Genomic DNA, 23624 nt, shown 5'->3' with positions numbered 1-23624 from the left:
AATGATTGTCAATATGTAAGCAATAATTAAAAAAAAAAAATAAAGGACACAAGTTATGTAAAACAATATCCGAGAAACAAATATAACAGACAATAACAAAAGGTCAACCACTGAACTACAGGTTTCTAACTTGGGACATGCAAATATGAAATTCGGCTAGCAACACATGATTGTGAGCGACCAAACCTCCCCTTAAATGGGAGAATAGTGAAATAGCATAATGATATAAAAACGATATATTGGTACTCGGAGATACAGAAATCCAGGCCAAAACAAGAAATAATTATAATAAATTATATTTCCCCGGAAAAATACTAAATAAATACACACACAACGGATTGAGTGGGCCAATAATTTTAGAAGAAACATTTATTCTTAACACAGACGAAAACAAAATACTCCCTGCTTTAATTATAAGTCAGTCCAATCATATCTAATACTCATGTCATATTTATTGCAGCTAAAATTGAAACGGCTAGCGCGTGGTGATGACGAACTTTAGTCTTAATCCTTTGATTGCCTCTTTATAAGTTCTTAACTCATATATAATTATATTTTCCTTGTGAACCTGCCATTTCTATGTGGAAGCATTCCAACATAACCTATATTTACAGTTACATATGTTCTGGTTTATATAGTATTCTAGGGCTTGCATTTCATAAAACAATTTCAATTTAACCGTTTGCTACCTGGTAGAAAACATAAACGTTTCATCCATTTTGTTTTTATTCAGAAAACAATATTTGCTTCTTTCCGGTATTACCAAACAGCTTTATCTTCCACCTGCTTTTAAACAGACAGTCAGATATAAATTTTAAGTCAAGCTTTAGAGAAGTGGTAGTTCTATTCTCGTTTTATCTTATTTTGAAAAAGAAATCGCATTCGATTGAACTATAGTAGAAAATAACATACAATAATGGAAAATCCTATGAAATTATTCCGTTAATATTCCATGAACTAGTCCTTTTATTCTCAGAAGACAAATAAAAATACAAAATCTTCAGTTAGGACTTATGAATTTAGTTACGTAACTCAATATTGATTTTAATCACTAGGGGTTTTAATTGTGTTGCGTCATTTTCGCAGCACGGCTTATAATTGCATTTAATGTCTTTCATTACCGGAAATTTGTTGCAAGTAAATGGTTGTCATAGAAAGAGTTGTGAAATTGTCAAACGTTTGATGTAAGATCTTATGATCCTATACTTGAATGAAAACAAATAAAACACATCGACTTTTAATTTTTATACACATTTATAGGACGGAAGAAGAACACAAAACATTATAAAAAGTCTTCACCTGCAGCCAAGAGAAATAATGAGTGATAACACACCTGATCAAATTCCTGAAATGTAAAAGGAAATTGCCAAAGTTTCATTTTGGAAATAGGTTATATTGCAAACGTATAACGTTTTTTCTGATTTATTTGTGCTAAACAGAACATTTTTCAAATGACATACATTTCAAAGAACAACTGAAATGTGTCATTTGTTTGTGATAAGTGCATAAAAACTACGTGCTTATAACAGTCTATTACTCTATGTTACATTGACCTTTATATAAAAAAAAACACATTGAAATAATATTTTAGGCTTATTTTCATCTTACAAAAAACCCAGGTCGATGCGTATTTTTTTTTAAAAAAAAAGTCAGAAAAATCACCTCCCATTCTTGGAGAACACCATGTAAGTATCTTATAAACTGTCATTTTTGAAAGTTTTGACAATAAAATATGTTTAAACTTAAGTATGTCATCATTATTTTATTGTATTTGTATCCTCTTATGCTTTCATACAATTAAATTAAGAGCCTGAAAGCTGTAGCAAGGCCAGTAGGGATTTGTTCAGTCGATTATGAGAGTACAAAGCCAGATTAAGTGGATTACCATATCTATTGGAACAAATAAGTTCATAGATAACGGCAGCTTTTTTATTCTCTGGACATATTTACATGTATTGGGACCATTAACGATTAGATATTAAATAAGCAGGTTGTCTATATATTGACATTGTAAAATATCATCTACAAATTAATCTGTCAATTACAATCTGATAATCGATTTTTTGGGGTTTTATTTGTGTATTCTGCAGAATAGAAACAATTGTGTTTTCTTTGTTTCATCATAAAACCGGAAGATGACTTGATAAGTTCAGTTTAAACTTATCAACGTTGGTTGGTTTATTTATGCGTCGGTTATTTCCGGGCAAAGCTATTCAGGCAGGGTTAACGTATTTTGCATCATAAACCTGCAATACGTACTTTTATGAAGAGTTGAGTAGGGTGAAGCTAACAATGGAAACATGGATTATTCTTGATTCTACAATTATAGTGGAAGTAGAAGATTTAGGCAACCACTGGTGCTGACATACCATACGTTTTGTCAGACTTAGTATCCATGTGGGTTGTTAACTGTCAAAGGATCATTTAGTCTCGCATATACAATATTGGTCAGAGTTTTCTCTTCTTCTTCATTTGATAATTTTTAAGATAATATGAAGCATATGCATATCATCCCTCGACAACGAATTTTGGAGACATTGTATTCCTCAGTTCTTTAAAGGGGCACTAGCTGTAAAATTCATGTTCACCGATTTACTCAAAATCTTATATTCGAGTTATAACCATGTGAAACATTTATCCAAATTATAAAAAGTTTGAAATAAACTATTTACAGGACATGGGTTCTATAATATGTAGCTTCGTTTCGTGTGTATTTCAGTTTTGACGCCATTTAATTAACTTTCAAGTTGACCTCCGAAAATCTCCGATGGTCATTTAAGCGATATAAACATAATTGTGGATATAAATGGAAAGTGAACTCGTGTAAATGGATTTTTTTAGGTCCGTTCAAAATAAATGTCAATCACCGTTTTACCTTTATGAGAATGATTTTTTCGTGGATTGAATTAGTAAATCAAATGATTTACCTTTGTTTAACTTTCAATGTTGACATTCTTTTCTTTTAATAATTTAAAACGCACAATGCATGAGTTATTCATCTCTAGCAAAGGGGTTAAATTGATATAATTGTATATGGATCAAATGAGGCTGAATTATTCACATTTAAGTTGCATTAATGTTTTTCAGATTAATTTGACAAAATTGAACCATACTGGATTCTTAAAGCGAATTCTTAGTTCACTTTTACACTTTCATTAAAGATTGAACCAAAAAATCATACTATTTTTTATCTATCTCGTTGCTAGTGCCCCTTTAATCTTATTAATCTTGTTCTCTCTCCTTTTCAAGTTTGTCCCACTTGAACTTGTCCGCGGAAGATCTCAGAAACCGCTAGTCCGATGTATCTACTGTTCTACCGCATGTTTAACTTAAATATCTCTTTGTCCATCAGTTAGAATAATTGAAATCCCCTCCCATTTACCATGTATTTCTTGACATTTTCAATACATAAAGAGTAAGTTCCTTGCAATTCTATTCATTGACTTTCGTAACTGCATTACACAATGATAAATTGCCTTGTATCCATATTTTGACTATTTTATTTATTATGTCTGTTTAGTTCACGCATCATTGTAAATATTACGGAATTTGATGAGACTGTCATCAAAGTGAGAGGTTTAGCGCTTTAAAACCAGGTTTAATCCACCATTTTCTACATTTGAAAATGCCTGTACCAAGTCATATATTGTCCATTCGTTTTTGATGTGTTTTGTCATTTGACTTTCCGATTAGATTTTCCTCTGAGATCAGTATTTTTGTGATTTTACTTTTTAATTATCTTTATTCTGAATACAAATTTTTGTAGAATAGATTTTGAATAAGAAATAGTTTTGAATATTTGTAAAATACTGTATTTCTAAACAGCCGATTTCAAAGTTAGTTATTGACTTACAAATTGAAAAACGACATAGTTGACACACACAAAGTCTATCCAATTTGATTCCGGAATTTTTATTTTGTTTCAAGATTAAAATCTTAAATTTCATGATAATAAAATCATAAAAACTTTAAACCATGAACTTATCATCAATTGTCACATTGTGTTTCTTGTCAATTTAATTATTAGTTCCCTTTGGAATTTAGGGTCTTGCATTGTGTATAATTAAGTCTGTTGAGTCTTGATGGCACTATTAGAAAAATAAACCGATGCTAAACCTCACAAATCAATTATTAAGACAATCAAAGTAACAAACAAATTTTTTGAATAAGAAGAACTCCAAAAGTACCCCGACAGGTTCCAAAAATGAATAGTTTACCAAGAATGTACTCTGGATAACATAGAGCATATACTGTTTTTACTGGTGAATAAAACGTTTAAACATGCTATACAGAGAAACAAGTGATCAGTATGCTGGAGTTTCTTAACAACAACATATTTGTTGAATTTGGAGGAAGACTTTTCAACATTAAAATACTATCTGCATTTCTATGGGAAAGAGCTGTGTTCCTCTCCTTGCTGATCTCGTCTTACTTTCATATTAGTAGAAGTTACTTCAGGCACTTGTCAAAAACCAATTAAAAAACGACAGATCATTTGATTTCAAATTCAAAAATATTGATGATGTTCTTTGCATTAACTCCCAACTTTTATGATTGGGTTCCACTCATATATTCTCTAGAACTAGAATATTAAAGAAACAACAGGCTTCGTCTGCCCTGCCTCATTCATAGACTTTTAAGTTTGACATAGGTGATCATCTCAATACCAGATTTTTTGAAAAAGGAGAAAATTTTAAAATTGTTACTTTCCCCCAATTTCATAAAAATAACAAATAATAACTATCGTTGAAAGGCTTTCTTTTCAGTCACACAGTTTGTATCCCAATTTTGACATCTTTATCTAATATATCTGTTTGTTTTTATCATATATCAATACAACATGCGTTTTACTGAATAAGACAATACATTTATAACTCATAAAAAAGGTCATATTGAGAATAGAAATTGGGAATATGTCAAAGAGACAACAATGTAAAATAAAACATGTATAAATTATTTCCATTCTGAATAATTTACATTCTCATTGAAATCCATATCTGAGAGTAAATGTAATTATTGTATTCGTACAATGCTGCAGTGTAGATGTGGTTCCTTTGAACTTGTGCTATTCAGAATACAAGCTCTAGAAACCAAAGTTGAAATAAAGGCATGCATCTTGAAGATAATGTCGTTTTGAGGTTTCCGTGGAGGGATAACCTAAACTCATATCTTAATGGGTATGACCCAAACAGAAGTAATTTCAAAATTCCTGACTGGCCTGTTTAGTGTGAAACATGATAGTGTTTTGTTAAACATCAGCTTTTTAGTAAAAAGTGTACTGATAAATTTTTCTACTTATAGTATTTTGTGGATTTCTGTGTTTTTGTCAGTATAGTTTTTATTTAACCATGTTGTATGTTCATCGCCGTCTTGTGGTTTTTATTTCCTTTACATATCTTCTGACATCTTTTTATTCCCAAGAATACAGTTACGATTTTGAGTAATGACTTTTAAGATATCATGTCCATTCAATTCAGTATCAGGGCAACAGCTTAACAACATGTTCTTTAAAGTCTTGTTCCCTGAGTTTTAGTTTGTTACCCGGATTTTTTTTTCTTTCAATCGGTTTATGACTTTTTAACACCGGTATACAGCTGTTGCCTTTATTTAATGTTTTTTTTTAATAAGGAATAACAGGAGTTTTTGTTCACATCTTTGGTCTTTTTGTCTCAATAGATAGTCGTATCATTGGCAATATACCACACCTCGTTGACAAAACTAGTAGATTATTCCCAATATTCCCTCTCAAGATACTATAGCACCACCATTGTGTAAAAGCAAATACATGTAATCTAAACATAAAAGGATGCAATAACAGGATTAACTAAAGACTGTTCAATATTGTAATATTGTATCGCATGCTACTATGTACTGATGGTTGTTGTTTAATGTCAAGGTCAATATAATGGACATATAAGTATGGTGTACGTTTTTACAATGACTGTTTGGATTTGCACCGATATCTGAATAAGGAAAAACAGTGAGACATATAATAGCAGAATAACTAGATGTATTTGCCCCTAATTAAGAAATAATTCATGGCAGCTGTAGATTTGTTTTCATTTAACCATGGGTTGAGCATTTATACTCGATTATTTTACCCTGAGCGTTAGCAAGAGTTTTTTAAACTGATAAATGAATGCTTTCAAATAAATGCTATGAATATCAAAAATTTAATCGTTCTAATTCTTGCACTTTGCTGTTGCTAACTAAGCACCTGATGAAATAAAAATGTATTAAAATCAAACATACACACCTACACAGGCAAATATGATACTTCAATACTATAATAAAAAAACTTTGTTGTATCACCTTTTATTGTATAGCAATATAATATTTTCCACTGAACGTAACCAAAAGTTAGCGTGCAATAAATTTTAATATTGCACTAATGCAATAAATCTTCAAAATTCATGACGTCATTAACGACAAAATCTTAGTTTAAACCAATTTTTACTTTCAAATATTATATTGCTATACAATAAAAGGGTTATTGCATAAATATTTTGGAATATTGTCCCTCGTAGAACATATATTGCACTCGCAAGCTCGTGCAATATAAAATTCTTCTCGGGACAATATTCCCCAATATTCATGCAATAACCCTATATTATTACAAGTTATCAGCACCTAAGTGATAAATCAATATCATTAGAAATGCATATTGTTTAATAATGTATCAAAAGGACAAAAACAAATAAAAGGTGCTACGTTTTGTTTCACATTACGAGAACTTTTTGCATATGCGTGGTTACCAATTTCAAATCTCACGATCTGGTCATATCTATGAAACAAAGAGTCATTCTAGGTACTGACGAAATGTTGGAATCCAACTTTACTATGAAGAATATTTAAAACAAAAGCTTTATATTTTTTTTGTCATATTTATATTCTGTTTCTCCTAATCGTTAGTTTGTTCTTTCCCTTATTCCGATCTTCAAATGAACAAAATAGTCGGATAACTATAAAAGAGGGACGAAAGATACTAAAAGGGTCAGTCAAACTCATAGATTGAAAATAAACTGACAACGCCATGACTAAAAATAAAAAGAACAACAGACAAATAAAAGTACAGCAGACAAAACATAGAAAACTAAAGACTAAGCAACACGAACCCCACCAAAAACTGGGGGTGATCTCATGTGCTCCGGAAGGGTAAGCATATCCTGCTCCACATGTGCACCCGTCGTGTTGCTTATGTTATTACAAATCCGGTAAATAGTTTTATTCGGTAGGTCACATTCGTGAAAAGTGACGGATATTGTAGTTACGACATAATGAATATATCCGATATCATATGTGAAACGGTTATTCCATAACGGTCAACCAACTCGTGATGGCATCCCTAAAATTGAAGTAATTGTTCTAACAGTGTCTATTTTTGTGGACAAAAACACCCCTAATGATTAAATTATCTACAATGCTAACATTCGAACAAACGTCTGAAGTTACATGCATACATTTAAAAGATCATCTTTTAACAACTTTTCGAATTCAAAGTCATGGTTAACAATATCTTATCGTCAAATAATCAAATTGAACAAATCGAAATGATGACCAGCTTCTGAATAAAATCATGGATCATGTTACTTTATAATTTTTTATTATAAATTTCATTTTAACGGATGAGTTTTTTTTTTTTGATCTACTAGTAACTGTCTCAAAAGGAATTTTTTTCTTTTTATATCGACGAGATTGTTATCGTATTATGCGTTGTGCTGATTTTTTTTTCGATTTTTTGTTGCTAAAGTTAAAATTTATGTTTTAAGATTGCTTCCAACTCATGAAGATATTAAATATTTAATGTTTTCCTTCAATGGATATCGATTGCTATCAAAGTATAGAACAATGATTTTATTTGATATATGACGTTTAAATAACGTCATGTTATCGCCCAAAATATAAATGTTAAAAATATTGTTGGTAGTACTTGTTTATTCATAGCATACGTGTCTCGAAATTATATATTCGATTATGTCGATGCAACCCACATCAAACTGATATTGTGGGGCAATGGCATCAGTCAGTGTGTCAGTGTTAAAACAATCCTAATTGAAAGAGGTATAAATAGTCAACTTCCATCCTGTCGGTTTCACTCTCATAACTGAAATCTCATTGTTTAGATACATACATGAATTAGGACATTTTCAATTTCACTTTTCAACAAATTCTTGGGCAAAGTTCTATCAAAATTGCAGTTTACATGCATGTTTAGCAAATTATAATTTGGTCATTTTGTTCAGAAATACGCCATGAAGATATAGGATTATAAAAGGGCACAATAGTTATCAAAGGTACCAGGATTATAATTTAGTACGCCAGACGCGCGTTTCGTCTTCATAAGACTCATCAGTGACGCTCATATCAAAATATTTATAATGCCAAACAATTACAAAGTTGAAGAGAATTGAGGATCCAAAATTCCAAAAAGTTGTGCCAAATACGGCTAAGGTAATCTATGCCTGGGATAAGAAAATCCTTAGTTTTGCGAAAAATTAAAAGTTTTGTAACAGGAAATTTATTAAAATGACCACATTATTGATATTCATGTCAACACCGAAGTGTTGACTACTGGGCTGGTGATACCCTCGGGGACGAAACGTCCACCAGCAGTGGCATCAACCCAGTGGTGTAAATAGTTATCAAAGGTACCAGGATTATAATTTAGTACGCCAGACGCGCGTTTCGTCTTCATAAGACTCATCAGTGACGCTCATATCAAAATATTTATAATGCCAAACAATTACAAAGTTGAAGAGCATTGAGGATCCAAAATTCCAAAAAGTTGTGCCAAATACGGCTAAGGTAATCTATGCCTGGGATAAGAAAATCCTTAGTTTTGCGAAAAATGAAAAGTTTTGTAACAGGAAATTTATTAAAATGACCACATTATTGATATTCATGTCAACACCGAAGTGTTGACTACTGGGCTGGTGATACCCTCGGGGACGAAACGTCCACCAGCAGTGGCATCGACCCAGTGGTGTAAATAGTTATCAAAGGTACCAGGATTATAATTTAGTACGCCAGACGCGCGTTTCGTCTTCATAAGACTCATCAGTGACGCTCATATCAAAATATTTATAATGCCAAACAATTACAAAGTTGAAGAGCATTGAGGATCCAAAATTCCAAAAAGTTGTGCCAAATACGGCTAAGGTAATCTATGCCTGGGATAAGAAAATCCTTAGTTTTTCGAAAATGAAAAGTTTTGTAACAGGAAATTTATTAAAATGACCACATTATTGATATTCATGTCAACACCGAAGTGTTGACTACTGGGCTGGTGATACCCTCGGGGACGAAACGTCCACCAGCAGTGGCATCGACCCAGTGGTGTAAATAGTTATCAAAGGTACCAGGATTATAATTTAGTACGCCAGACGCGCGTTTCGTCTTCATAAGACTCATCAGTGACGCTCATATCAAAATATTTATAATGCCAAACAATTACAAAGTTGAAGAGCATTGAGGATCCAAAATTCCAAAAAGTTGTGCCAAATACGGCTAAGGTAATCTATGCCTGGGATAAGAAAATCCTTAGTTTTTCGAAAAATTAAAAGTTTTGTAAATGCAGCTTTCACACTGCCAAAAATAAAAAGAATTAAATAAAAAAACGCCAAGGTATTCTTGTTTAGTACAAAAGTATTGGGTATTTACGTATGAGCTTAATCAGTTTCAAAAGATACAAATATTGACTTTATTTTTTCGCGGAGGGATGAAAAATACTGCAGTGTTCGCATGCTTTTAAATGACATGTATCCTCGTCGCATTGGTTTTCGTACTATTAAGAATTAATTGTGACGTCACAATTTTCATTTTCAACTGATAGAAAATCTTTAAAGTTTGAAAAAAAAAAATGGAATTATTAGATATTACATGCAGTGATCGCATGTATTTTAGTGGCGTGATTTTTTTTTTATTATTATTAAATGTCTTGTCAACGAAGAGACAATCTGGAAACTTTGATGAAACGGAAGCAATGAAATCGAATAGAGCTATTAGAATGATTTTCAGACTGACTGCGCAATTTGAACAGACATTTGACAATATGCGATGTGAGAATTTAATACGAATATCAGCAAATCTTTTGCATTATTAATCTTTGAATTTATAATGATCTCGTATTCTATTTAGGACAAAGTTTTTTTTTTTATCCGAAATGAAAATGATCCTCTACTTTTATACCAAGAACAAAAAATATATCATGCTTTGATGATAATATGGCGTTACCATTTATGAAATTTGTAATTGTGGCACTGATTTGAAATTCAGCATTGCCGTAATCAATGAAATATGATATCCAACATGAAACACATGAATAAAAAAGACATTTTTGAAATTGCTTAATCGTTTAATTAATAGATAACATTAAAAGTATAAATCTTAAATTTGTGACTGCAGCAGCCTCAGTTACGGATCCTTTCCCTAGAAAATCAAAAGATGTACGGTTCATTTTAGATGTGCCATTGCGTTTGCTTTGTATGATGTGTTCATGCACCGTGTACAATAAAATAGTGAACATAATTCAACTTATCTTTTTAATTCAGCAAAATTAGTCATTTAATTATAGATTATCTCGTTTAAGTAAGATTTCCTCCTCAACGATGCCTAAAAAATACGTTGTGTTTTCACTTACCATTTCATAATTGGTACATAAGATAATTTTTCTTTGCTAAAGTATCAACCAACCAATGATTTAACTTGATGTTTTGCCTATGATATATTACACGAGTCTTGAAAAGTGTAATACTATATACATGTATACACTTAGGCTTGGTGACACATCACGAACTTGGTCGTAATTGTATCATCACTGACATAATGTACAAAATGTCTCTAGTCCTAAGGTAAAACGTGCAATTTCTAGTTTGAAAACAGTATCAACTGTTTAATGCTTCTTATATAAATCTTAAATGTATATTAATATTTTCAATTTTATCTTAAAGATTGTTTCAATATTCCGTAACATGCTCAGTAAAATTAATGATACATACTTGCCGATGTTTTCATTTCTATATATTTAAAATGCATTCTAGCATACATGCTTTTTTGATGTACCGTTGCTGTTGCATTGGTTATTTTCTTCTCTCTTTGTATTTGTACTTATGGGAAAAAAACGTCGATAAAGCAAACAGATCTTAAGTTTTATATCCATTGACATCTTCTCATAAAACTAGATACTTAAAGTACACATTTGTCAATATCCATTTCAAGTAGAACAATGTTTGCTTAAGCGCAGCTTGAAGGCTTAATAGCAATTTAACTGAACTGACAACAGAAATAAATGACATTGAAGAAAAATGTTATGAATGGGTCAACAAATGGTAAAGATACTTTGCAATACCATTAAGTCCTGCACATTTCACGCTAATATATATCTCAAGCTGATTTCCCATGTGAAATACAGACAATAAAAGCCAGGGATTTGTCATGACTTTTATAGATTCTGAGAGCAAATATTAAGCATTGTTAGTTTCAATTTTTGTGTGAACTTCTGAAGTGAAGATCTGTACGTCGCCAAACAATTTAATGATCCTAGAATTATTGCAGTTTTATAATTAGATCTTGATGGAGTTGGTTTTTTTAGGCAGTTGAAAATTAGAACTTGCATGCAAATGAACAGCTCGATACTTTATTTATCTATACTTTAAAGTTGTGATGACAATGCTTGAGATCTGCTGGTATAATTAGTTTTAGATCATTATCATATTACTGAGGTTGGCTTCTTACCTTAGTTTTCATTTATTAATACTTTAGATGCATAATGCTATAGATTTAATTTTGAATTTCGCTCCAATATCTTTTGCCACTCTGTAACATTTTTACCTATGATATATGTTTGTTTTGTTCACACATTGTTGTCAATACAATGGAATTTTATGAATCTGTCATACAAGTGGTTAATATATTAATTTACCAAAAACTACCTATACAATCGGGTTTAATCCATCATCTTTTACATAAAAAAAAAATGCCTGAACCAAGTTATGATTAAGACATTTGTTATTCAATCGTTTGATGTTTTGAGCTTTGGATTTTGACATCTGATTAAGGACTTTCCGTTTTCAATTTTCCTCGACTCGTTATTTTTGAGATTTACTCTTTTATATAATCATATTCACTTTCGGGAATGTGATGTTATGATATATTACAATTGTTATTTCCATTTAGGTATATAAGCTATGTAAAATCTGAGTTAAACAAGCCTGCATGTAATGTAAAGTTCAATAGACACAACAGCGAACAGTTACATAAACATTCAAGCTATTACTTTATACTTGTAATGTAATTTAGAAAGTATTCGTGTTATTGTTGTATTTGAACATGATTCCTTCTTTTCTTAATAGATAAATCTGAAATGTGATTGACATTAAGACAATTTCCATAATGGAGAGCAGTCTTTTAGTAATCGACAAATTAAAGTAAAGGAGAAAACAATTATTATGTTGTATGACCAAGAGGGTTGTATAGTTCTATAGTTGTCTCAGTGTGGTATAACTGCCCACTCGCGGTGTCACTGTTTTCCACATTACTTCAATAACTTCATCATTGTTATAATCGACGAGTCTTTCTTTAATGTAGTAAAGTGTACATTGTTATTTCAAAATGATAACTTTACAAAAATTCAACGAAAGGTTATGCTTATTATCTATCTCTATCTCAAATAGCCTTTCAGGAAAAGGTTTAGTATAGTATTGTTTCACGTATTGTAACATTAAGGGATATTCATTCAAGTGCCTATGTATTTGTGTGTATAGTGATGTCATAAATTTAAACGAACATATCAATGCATCATTAGTAAATTATTAAATCCGTGGTTAAAACAATTAGTGAAATCTCTCATAGACGAAATATTTCATTATTAAATTTGGCTGTCTGTATAAAACCGGTATTTCACATTCTAAATCTTAATGTGATATTGCAACGAATGTCACATGCGGATCAGGAACTGCTAACCCTTTCAAGGCACCTGAGATCACCCCCAGTTTTGGTGGGGTTTGTGTTGCTTAGTCTTTAGTTTTCTATGTTGTGTCTTTTATACTTTAGTCTTTAGTTTTCTATGTTGTGTCTTTTATACTATCATGTGTCTGTTTGTCTTTTATTTTTTTTAGCCATGGCGTTATCAGTTTATTTTCTATCTATGAGTTTGACTATCCCTCTGGTATCTTTTGACCCTCTTTTGTACTAAAAGCGCGGAAATCAGATCCGTGGAAAATCATCGAACCTTTAAACAAACTTATTAGTAAAGGTTATCTAAGTAATGTTATAATACGATCTTTGAATATTGTTAACATTGGCATTAACATCGATTTTGTCATCAACAAATTAAAACATAACTATTTTTAATATTTTTTTTGAATTGCTTTTGTGATGTATAAATATCCATTCACGTTTTTGTATTTATCTATATATACTAGAACACACCCGTGATATCGCGGGTCCGTGACTGAATTAAAGTATATAACTATGCGTAAGGCTTATTTTAGTACTGGCATTATCATCTGATAAAGTCATGCCGATTATAAGATGCACACTTTCTGCTTTCAAAATCTTTCTGTTTGAACCCTTCGACCTGGAACTTATCAATTATTGGTAATATCAATTATTTGGAAAACAAAAGGTCCTGGAATTGAGTATTTTTTAATCAACAGCATTGTCCTATATTAGTTATAAATAAAGTTGAATTCTTTTATTCGCTGTTTTACGGCATGCTCGCTAACAAATTGAAAACTGTACCTATACGCCTTATTTAAAGTCCAGATTCGTATTCGTATTGTTATCTTAGAAAGTCTTACTGGTAAAAATACTACAATAGGGAACAATTTGACAATGATTGAATTTAGAAGGGTCAACCCTGTGATTATGACCCGTGTATATAGCAAAATCCTAAATACACCGTTTGGTGGTGCGCCTATCAGATGCGGAACGTACAGATAAGGTAATTGGTAACAAGTGAATATACTATTGGTATCGGTATCGGACTCGACCCCGAACTTGTTAATTATTGGCAACATTAATTATGTGGAAAACAAAAGGGTCTGAAGGTGTGTAATTTTTAATCTACACCATTGTCCTTTATTATCTGTATATGAAGATGAATTTTTTGATTTGTCGTTTTTACCCCATGACGGCTGACAAATTGGACCTCGTTATTTTAGTATTGTAGATAACATGATGCGTATTTATCATAATGTTAAATCCGAAAGTTCCTACTGCTTGTCGATGCTTTTATATTGACCTTGCACAAGTCATGTTTTCTTTGACTGTCCATGACGTTAAAATACAAATCCTTGATATGAATTTTAATAGATTCAAGTCTCTGATAGATGATTTTTAATCTTTAATTGTTTTTGGTTTTTAACAAGCTTTCAGTAACTACGAGAACTCTGAAATCGTTCTTTCGTGCTAATTTGACCTGTTGACACAATTTGTATAGCATTTCAATTATTCATGATTTTTTATTTTTTGTTATAATTCATCTCACTAGTTTTAATATGAACCCCCTTTGATAAATATTTAGTATGACGATAAACTTTCACTTCTGTACACTGAACAACAAATGTATTTATCTTGTTAAAAATGTTTACTTCCGCACTGTTAACAACAAAATTGTTATATTTGAATTTACCTATGTACTTTGTTTTATTTAATATCATTTTGTCCTATGTTACAGTTGTATTTTGTCACTCTCCTTACAACTTTTTACTACCTCTGACGTCTGTGTTACACAGGCGCCTATGTTTTAATCTTTTTTCTATATTGTGTCATAGATCAAACTTATTGGTTCAATGTATGTTTACAATGTACTTGTTTTGTTCACACGTCTGTTTGGTCGAGTTAAGCCCTTTCAGTGGTTATCTTCGTGTGTCTTTTGAAGGGTAATGTTACACTTCTGTCTAAGGTAAGAGTGAAAGTTGACGCCTGTTTAAACGTTTAAACCCGCTGCATTTTAATGCACAAGTGATGTCGTTTGTTGGTATGATCCATAGCCGTTTTGTTATATATATATAGATTAGACCGTTGTTTTTCCTGTTTGATTTGTTTTACGCTATTCATTTTGGGGGCCCTTATAGATTGCTGTTCGGTGGGAGCTATGGCACCGTGTTGAAGTCCATACTTTGACCTATAGTTACTGTTTATACATTGTGTGAATTGAATGGATATACGGTCTAAGTGGCCCTCCTACCACGTCTTCGTATTAAGATTGAACGTTTAAATGTATATTTACGTACGCATAGTGGTGACAAAATAAATATTATATAATCGCAAACTGCGGTTTTTATAAACTGTATAAGAAATGATAGCAAGTGACTTGTTTTTATTTCGAATAAATTTAAAAAAAAAAACACGCATTTTATTCTTATATTCACAGATTTCAAAAGATCTATTTTAACATTAAGAATCCGAAAGTAAAACGTCCAAGTGACAGTTTACACACTGAAGTATCGATTTCGAATAAAAAGATAACTTTTTTATGTTCCAAATGATGACCACTTTAAGATCACCGCCACCCATTTTTGAATTGGTATTGTTTGACAAATTAAGTATCAAAACTTAACCTATTGCCATGGAAACAAAGCAAAAAGTGAATTGTTGTTTTCATTTATTCGTTTAAGTGATATTGGATATAAACATAATTTATGGCACTTTTGAGAAAATTTATCGAACACGCTACATCGTAAAACATCTATTAAGAAACAGTGGAGGTGGAAAAGAATACGAAATAGCATTATGAAATATTCAAACTACTGAGTCTAAATTTCAGTCTTATGATTCAACATTTGTTTTATTTATATTGATTGAGAAAACCAAATACGTTTAAATCTTCTGCTGATTTCGTGAATATAATACTATCTGCCGAAGTTTGTATTCCATTATTAATGTAATAGGTGGCACCGAGGGAAATATTAAGTTTAAAAATAAAATCAATATAGATTTATAGCATTCTGATCGAAAAATAATTTCATTTCTATTGTAGATCACGATGAAGTTGCCGTTCATGAGAAACTATACTCCGACTTATATTTTTGGAGTAATAGGGATCATAATTCTTTTAGTCAATGATTTCATTACAGGTATGTTTTAATACGTCGTAGTTGCATTCATTACTATTACACATTTTTGAAGGGATTTTTTGTCACAGTCTTGATTGTTTAAAAGGAACTCTTATTTTGAAGCTTTTCGTGTATCCCCTTTTGCACAATTATCAAATAAATACCAGTAATTAATATTCAAATCAGAGACAATATTTCAAGCATTTTTCCTTGTTAAATTCTTTGTTTTTCCTTTTGTCAAGAAACAGACATTCATGTTAACTTTACTCATAATGTATTTATATAAATATGTTGTAAATTCTAAGGCGGACACTAACATATGACCAATCTAATAAATATTAAAAATCTACCTTATCTTTCGTTTCTTCCTTAATAAACTGTTGTGTTGTAATATAATTTATAACACACTCATCATGCATAGTATCCGAAGTTTTAGGTAGTCTAAATGTACTGAATCTATCCCATTTTATCGTGATCGGCGAAATAACTTATTCTAAAGGTCAAAAGAGAAAGAAACAAACTATTATTTGAAGGCACTTAAGTAAAACATGTTTACCTGTTCATGAGTTTTACTTGCACGTGAACGTACTACAATAAAATTGTTTTACTGTATCTTTGCTATAATGCACCTTGTAAAAAAATATTGCAATTCGTTATACTGGACGACACACACAACGACTTAGTCCACATCATTTTGTCCGCTATCGGTTATCTGCTGCACATGATATGAGTACAAAATCCATTGGTTTGCAACAGCAATAGGAATAGTAGACACACATCTGCTGATAACAATAGCAATTGTTTGTAATTGCAATTAGGAACATAGATCATGTTGATTGTTTTGCCGTAAGGCTACCCACTAATAAGCGTTGAGATAACCCTTAAAGAAAGTCATACACATAGAAGGTTTGTCATTGAAAAGCCTGTTTTGAACTTAGTATTACTTTGTCTTCCAATTACTCGCATAAAAGTCATGATTTTAACAGTGGATGTTTGCTGTCATTAGCATATCACACTTAACAATTGCCAATTCCCATCATTTAATTTAAACGTTCATTAATACAATACAAAGATAATGTTTGATTGCCAATGCAACAACTGTAAACCTATTCATTTTTACTTTTGATCAGCAAAATTATTTATCAATCAATGATGACATCTTAATTCTATACTTATTTTAGAATGAAAATGAAAACAAATAGCCTTCCTTTATGAAATAATGTTAGAATAATAATATCTAATGCTAAATAGCATTTTTTTTATTATTACTCACTTTTAAAAACTGCTTCGGTTGAAGAATAACTTAAAATATGCTCTCATGTAGCTTTTTTTTTTAAAGAAAAATCATATAAAACATAAATCTAAAACCCTAAGTTAACAGCGCCCTCATCCACTCCTTGTCACAAAGTAAGTGATAGTGAGCGGCCGGAATATAACGCCTCGGATTAACGTACCACCTTATACATAAAATATAAAGACAAGAAGATGTGGTATGATTGCCACTGAGAAAACTCTTCTTTAGAGACTAATTTGTATGTACTAATTGAAGTGCACGTGTTTTTGATTATAAGTATAATTGTATAGACAAGATTCTTCTAAGAATACTTTGACATTAAGACACGATCATCTTTCCATTCCAGACATGTCAAGATTAATCATGCTCCCTATGTTTGTTTTAAACTCTACGTACAAAAACACACGTTTTTTTCTATATGTATCACGCTAAAATGCCATTAATCTAAAACTATCGTCGTATAATCATCATTAAATTAATACAGTTCGCCTTTCTAACCATTTTACAGTAAATAGTTATCAAAGGTACTAGGCTTATAAGTTAATACGCTAGACGCGCTTTTCGTATGCATAAGACTCATCAGTGACGCTCAGATCAAAATAGTTAAAAAGCCAAACAAGTACAAAGTTGAAGAGATAACGAAATAAATGAAAACATGTATTGGTGCAAACATAGTTTTGTCGTACGTTACAAATCATTGGTCCTACAACCAAACTGTCTGATTGACCATGTGTATACTCTTATCTATAAAATTTCAAATATTACTTCATTTGACTTTTACTTGAAATTTCCTATTTATCTGCTATTGCTTTGTTGCAGCATATCAGAGTAGCTACGATAATTACTTGCCAGACCAACAGGAAACAGAATCTCTACCGACAGACAAAAGGTATATCTTTGATTGAATTGTCTTAAATTTAAATATTTTATGTTAAAATTTGAATTCATGCAGTAGATAATTACTATTATTCATTTTGTACCGTTTATTATAAATATATTATTAATCATATGAACAAATTTTTAAATACTTTTGTTTTATCCAAAGGCGTCACATTTAAGGCTCGGTTTTGATGCTCTAATTTTGATTTTCCTTTTCTTATTATTGAGAAAAAAATAACAAACCACAAAATATAAAGAAAGTTCAATATTAAACTATTGAACATAAAATGATACGTGGAAACTGAAATATATACATCGATAATCGACTATCGTAGGTTACATCTACACTCTTTTTTTCTTTAGATACGCCATGTTATCGTACAGCTTCAGACCAAGAAGCCGATACGGATCACGAAGAAGATACCGGCCATATCGAAAACATTATAGGTACATTTACAAGTATTCTAACAAGTATGTACAAACACCAAATAGCATCATCTACACATTTCTTTCGGTACTCCTTTTGGTGATATCTTTGCTTTTATCAAATAAGACTTTCGGAAACATGAAAGTCGCAATTATATTATAATTTATTTTGTTGACTATGCATGTGCATGTGCATGAACCAGAATATACGGCGTGTTTATCTACAAACATATACATTTTCTCTCTCACTTTTCACCTTTTGAATCTATATACAAAATGAAACTCGCATATGGAAACATAGAATATAATAGAATCTGTGAAATGCATCGTTACACAAAAGAAAGATGTTTTTTAGAATAACTTGATTATTTTTTATTTTTTTTTGCAAATCAACATATATACAAATGTTAATTCAATTAAGTTGCATATAAACTCATCATAGATACCAGGACTAAAATCTATCAGTGAAAGCATATATTGCTGAAGAGTTTTTGAGTTACTGTAGAAAAAAATGATTATACGAAGAATTATCCAAATAATGCAATAAGAATTTTTGAGTTTTGCATGTTGCTGTTTCTTTCATGTGAATTCTTGATTCAGTTTTTCATTTTCTTATAACTATAGACATATTTGTAGTCTTATTTTTCTTATAAATCTATCTTTTTACTTTAAAATATTTGTTGTTTTATAGATGAACTATCAAATTACGTGTATAAATTCTTGAACTGTGTAAAGTTTTTACGTTACTGGTTCATAGACGTATATCAAATTTTTATTCATATTAAATCGTGTTATTCATAAAGTAGTAAATGTTTATACATGTACTCAGAATGTTAATGAATATTTACGTTTTTTTTATTCGGATGTATTTTTTTTTTCAATATCAAAAAGTTTTGCATTACTCATGGTCTTCATAGGCACTTCTTACAATTATACTGTGCATGACATATGTACATTTTATTACAGGTCACGATTAATTTGATGACAGTAATTTATATTTCTTGTTTTGTTTTTGTTTCAGTTATAGTCAAAATCGTGACAAGCCATGGATGAAACTACCCAACATGTGGTGTTACAGGCGTCCATGTTCTTCAACAAACGATTGCTGTAGAAAACACAATATTTGTGATCCTAGCGCAAAACGTTGCATCGACTGCTGGTACGGTTATCCATGCACAAGAAATGCTGACTGCTGTGAAAGATTTCCGGTTTGCGACAAAAGGAGTAACTCTTGCAAGAACTAAAATGTTTCGAAGTAAATCAAACCAAAGCTGTGACACTAATCATTGCATTTGTACTTATTCATTTAATAAATGATTTATTTCTTTTATATGCTTTGTTCAATTTTACTTGAAATTGACAAGTCAAACATATTTTTTTAGCCATGATGTATATAATATTACACTTTATTTCATCAAACTGATTGACTTTTTTGGGGTTGGGGTGAATATAATAAACATGTTTTTGTAGACAAAATGACAGTTAAGCAGTGTTTGTGATGACTTGTTTAAAAACAAATTATTATAATCTTTGAGGCGACACTTGAACATTTTCAATGATACAACCATAAGAAATTCGTTTGCCAAACAATCAATATATCACGATTCTAATCTATAATTTATACAAAACCTTAGGAATAATTATAACTAATAAAAAAAGTATGTATACGTCAAATAATTAGGCGATCAGAAATTTTTCAGATGTACAAATAGAAGACGTAGAAACTTTTCAACTAGTATTTTGGTGTGAGATCTTTAATACAGAGTAGAATAATTTAAAACATTTAATGAGTCTATAATCATTTTGCAGCATCTACCTTCCAGAAACCCCAAATATTATAAAACACCTGTCTTAAATTCATGATTATATTAAGATACTTTTCCTTTATGTAAATATGTCGTATTATTTAAAAATAATTTACAGTTCACTAGGCAATTCAATATAAAAGCATACGCTTTTTTATAGGAATTTCCTATTAATTTTTCAGTGATCAGAATCGCCAAAAATGCATGCACGAAGTAAAACATATAACAATTGTTTTTCATTCGTTTCATGTGTTTGAGCTTTTGTTTTGCCACTTGAGAAGGAATCTTCCGATTTGAATTTGTTTTTGAATTAACACATACAGACAAACAATAACGAACAACATTAAAGTTTTATGTTCTTTTGGAATATCAACGTGAGATTATGAATAGAGTTTCTTCTCTCACTCCATTAGATTCCCAATATGTATTTGTGTTCTTAAAAGCATCATTACATATAAATAGTGCAAATTACTCCACAAAAAATCTATCAAAATGACTTACTTCTACTCAATCAAAAATGAAAACCCATTTTTTTAATATAATTGATGTTCTTTAACTTGGAAATTCAAAGTGTGAATGTTTAAATGCAAACAACAAACTTGTGATGCCCAAACTAAGAAGAAAGACGATGTCAGGGAATTAACTGCTTTTTATTTGGCCTCTCATACACAAATGAGATATATTTGGTTATAGATATTTAATAAGTATTCAATTACAAACAGTAATGGCCTATTCAGAACGATAACAAACATTAAAATGTGTCAAATCGGCGTGTCCGAAAAAATTGGTTGACCTGGAGGGTGGGTATCAAGTTTTCACCCTGAAACTTGCAAAAATTGCATATTATGAAGCTGTATTTTTCTCTTGTATAACGTTATCAACGAACCCTTGAAGCGTTGTATGTATTACAAATGTGATTTACGCAAAGACAGAGAGAGCGTTCCACTCTCCTGCAATTGGCATTGAAATTTGACTGGAGTTTATGCAAACGTCTATCTCCTGAGTACAGGGTTTACTTCCAACCTAAGACGAGTTTATATCCCAGTTAGCCCTTCGAAGCGGCAAATAAATCATGTATTTATAATTCTAATATAGCCAAGAAGAAGACAATAACAATCAAAACCAAGGAGTAAACAAAGACCCACAAAACCAAAGGACATTTACATCAACAGTTTTAAAAATGTAATAAATAAGAAACAACACGAACTTCACTAAAAATCGGGAGTGAAATCAGGTGCTCCGGAAAGGAAAGCATTTCCTGCACCGTAAACGGCACCCGTCGTGTTATTTCTTTGTTCAGTTCGGTAATGCTGGAAGACATTGATTTTTATGGTTTTGCCAAAATTAATATCCAAGAAATTCTGTAAGATCTTTGTAAATTATTCTTACTAACTGTCTTTTTGACTGATGGTCCCTTTTCTTCCTCTAATTATGTGTTATATAGAACGAAATTCATAACAGTGTGGTCGACAGTAAAACGTTTATTAGTAATTGTACTGAAAAGTTTACCTTTAACTTGTTTGTCGTGGGCGATGATTTTATGCTCACTCAGTCTATCGGAGGCCTTCAAGTGGGGATTTAAATAATCATTTGTTACACATTTTGATACATAAAATGAAACTTTCTTTTCACATATCATTTAAGGAATTTATTTTAAATAATTGTTATACCATCACTTACAACAGTTTCGCTTTTAAGAATATTAATGTCCAGAGATGATATCAATAAATAATAATAAAAAAAAAAAGTTTATTCATGGTAAAAAAAAAACAAAAAAACTTTTAAGTTAATAGGGACCCGCGTTATTTCAGAAAATATCTTATTGATTAAGAGAACAAAAACTTCTACGTTGTGATCATTTAAGAGTGGCCTTCTACATGTATTTATTCAATGCTAACCATGTGGGCTTTGTTTTTTTTATATACCATAAATCGATTCGTTCATTCAGATATTTGTCAGTTTGCCTTGGCTCTTCAAGTCCAACACACAACTTCTCACGAAATTGGTATTTTTCTTACAAAAATTACATCCATGTGATGTATTCTTTTCATGGAGATTGAATGTTGCACCTTATTTTATTTGTTAACGTTTTTTTTTTTGTGTGTATCATTGACGTATAAGACAACCTGAATCTTCTTTATTCAAATTTAAAACATACGAGATGGCAATTATGACACAAAATAACTAAATTAAACTTACAGCAGAAGAAAGATAATGAACATCGCTTTTATAGTCTTCTAAATATCGAAGACGCGTGGTCTTTTTAAAAATGATGTAAATTTATAAAGGAAACAACAAACAAAATAGTTCGAATATTTATATTGGAAAAAGTAACGGTGTGTAAATCATAACAATTATTTTATTTCAATGAAAATCAAACTGTTGAATTTTTTCCGCTGCGAGCAAATTTTTAATTTTGGTCGCATTTTGAAAATCAATAAATCTTGTATTCTTGTTGGAAGCTGCACTGTGTAGTTTATACCCGTTTTTTTCAATGCCACACAAATCCAACACAGACAAAAAAATGGTAGGTTCAAGAAATAATTGATGCAAACTATACTTTATTGTAGTTTTAACATGGGTCGGCATTATATTCGTGATTATTTTTGCCCGAGCGATATCGAAAAACTATTATAAAAAGTGTCCTAGTTCAGTGAAAATGTACGTCATACTTATTTCCTAAACAAATAAATAAACAAACATTAATTAACATACAACACTACCAAAGGCCAGAGACTCCTTACTTGTATGATTTTTTAAAAAAAATGCATCTTTTTAAAACAGTCGAAAACAAAATTGTCTGTCCAATGGAAAAGTCGAAGCCCAAAAAAGATGAACAGTGCATTATAGAAACATAGAAGCTGGTTGCAAAAGTTGACGACAAGATCTATTTTATAACTGAGTATGGCCTAATACTATTAACCTGAAATAAATATATTTATAGCAATTCCCTTGATACGAAAGATCTACATGTTGCCTTGGGCTTTTTTTTTTTTCTTTTTTTTTTTTTTGCTCTTTGGTTGGGTTTTTGTCTCAATGACAATTCAATTTTCATTCTTATCATAGATATAACTGCATGTTAAAATAAGAATATGAAGTGTGATAGGCAATCAGACACATTCTTTCCAGGGACCAACAGGCGTTATCAAGCTATAGGTCCCC

General features: G+C 31.0%; 1 protein-coding gene across 2 annotated transcripts in view; it reads left to right on the top strand.

Annotated features, from left to right (window-relative positions):
* LOC143062380 (uncharacterized) overlaps window positions 1-19987 on the top strand; it is a 32346-nt gene extending 12359 nt beyond the window's left edge. The window contains exons 2-5 of one of the 2 annotated variants that reach the window (XM_076234088.1): window positions 15983-16079; window positions 18172-18241; window positions 18595-18702; window positions 19679-19987. In XM_076234088.1, the coding sequence (XP_076090203.1) occupies window positions 15989-16079; window positions 18172-18241; window positions 18595-18702; window positions 19679-19901 (492 nt within the window). In that variant the 5' untranslated portion in view covers window positions 15983-15988 and the 3' untranslated portion in view covers window positions 19902-19987. The remainder of the gene's footprint in view (window positions 1-15982; window positions 16080-18171; window positions 18242-18594; window positions 18703-19678) is intronic. The other variant, XM_076234090.1, reaches the window with a different exon arrangement.
* Window positions 19988-23624: the final 3637 nt, after the last annotated feature.

Source organism: Mytilus galloprovincialis, chromosome 2 (genome assembly GCF_965363235.1).
Source record: "Mytilus galloprovincialis chromosome 2, xbMytGall1.hap1.1, whole genome shotgun sequence".
In the NCBI taxonomy this organism is placed as follows: domain Eukaryota; kingdom Metazoa; phylum Mollusca; class Bivalvia; order Mytilida; family Mytilidae; genus Mytilus; species Mytilus galloprovincialis.
Note: the sequence above shows the minus strand (reverse complement) of the source record. Positions and strands in the feature narration are given on the sequence as shown.